The 1,109-nt window shown below is 43.0% G+C and overlaps 1 protein-coding gene across 1 annotated transcript in view; it reads left to right on the top strand.

Moving 5' to 3' along the window:
• The window catches only part of LOC101861357 (cystine/glutamate transporter), a 39,913-nt gene that overhangs the window by 20,182 nt on the left and 18,622 nt on the right, over positions 1-1,109 (top strand). The window contains exon 5 of the mRNA XM_005096393.3: positions 24-68. Coding sequence (XP_005096450.1) covers positions 24-68 — 45 coding nt within the window. The remainder of the gene's footprint in view (positions 1-23; positions 69-1,109) is intronic.

Here is a 1,109-nt window from a genome sequence, read left to right as displayed (position 1 = left end):
CCCCCCTCCTCAACCCCTCCCAGGCAGATCATCACTATTCTGGCCGAGGAAGTCAAGAACCCGGAAAAGTGAGTACTGGTTACGACCGCCTTTTTGACTTAAAAAAATGAAAATAAATGCGATCCTGAGCCCATGCTATGGTTTCGACCGGCATCTATAGCAATGATTCCCTTTGTCTATGGTGTTGAGATGAGGCGCCTTGCGGTCACTCGCTGAAGATATGAATTCGATTCCTTTGGGGGGGGTGCGGCTGAATATGTCTCTGGTGGTTCTTTACCTCTTTACCACTCTCTCTTTTGTTTCTGCCCGTCGTTTTGCCTGTCACCGACATCAATAAATATATGTCATTGTATGTGTCGATGCGCTGCTCTTAACTAAAATGGTGATCCTGGCTTGGCAAAAGACATGATGAAAGATCTAGAAAACATCTACATTAGGTATAGAAGTAGAATGCTTTCTCTCCAAAACAGATTTGGAATGCATCTAGAATATATCTACATCAGATCTAGAATATATCTGCATCGTATCCAGAATGCATCTAGAATATACTATTTGCATCAGATCTCTTGGCTAATACATCTACACCAGCATCTTGTATAGATCTACACGTGATTACAGACGGAGAGAATAGGAGGCAAGTAGACACATTTGAAAAGCTAAGTGTAAAAGATTTTAGTCTTGTTATTTTGATACGGTTAGTTCTGAGGCCTTTGGTTATATATGCGACTTTAGTTTTGAAAGCCATGCCTTAAGGTCATCGGTTGTCAACAAGTATATTATTATGTTGAGTAGATCTGTACATGTATACACTGTACTACGCACGCTTTGTGAATACGTTCAAGTTCAAGGCCTTACAAGTAGGTCACTTGACGATAAGAACCGAATATCGGCGATTCCTGACGTTAACATAACATGTATACGAGTTTGTCATGCGTGCGAATGTATGAGAAGTAGGGCTGGATTCTGCTCGGTTAATCGAAGGCTTGTAAAGCAGCGGAAGTCTTGCGCTAGAGTCTTGCGAGTAGGCTTGTGGTTTGATTTGCCTCCCGCTTGCTACCGGAGGGAACTTCCGGTGAGTTGTGACTCGTGGACAGTCCTGCTGTGCTGTG

The sequence above is a fragment of the Aplysia californica genome, unplaced genomic scaffold, assembly GCF_000002075.1.
Source record: "Aplysia californica isolate F4 #8 unplaced genomic scaffold, AplCal3.0 scaffold00128, whole genome shotgun sequence".
NCBI lineage: Eukaryota > Metazoa > Mollusca > Gastropoda > Aplysiida > Aplysiidae > Aplysia > Aplysia californica.
The sequence above is the reverse complement of the archived record's forward strand: the minus strand, read 5'-3'. Positions and strand labels throughout refer to the sequence as shown.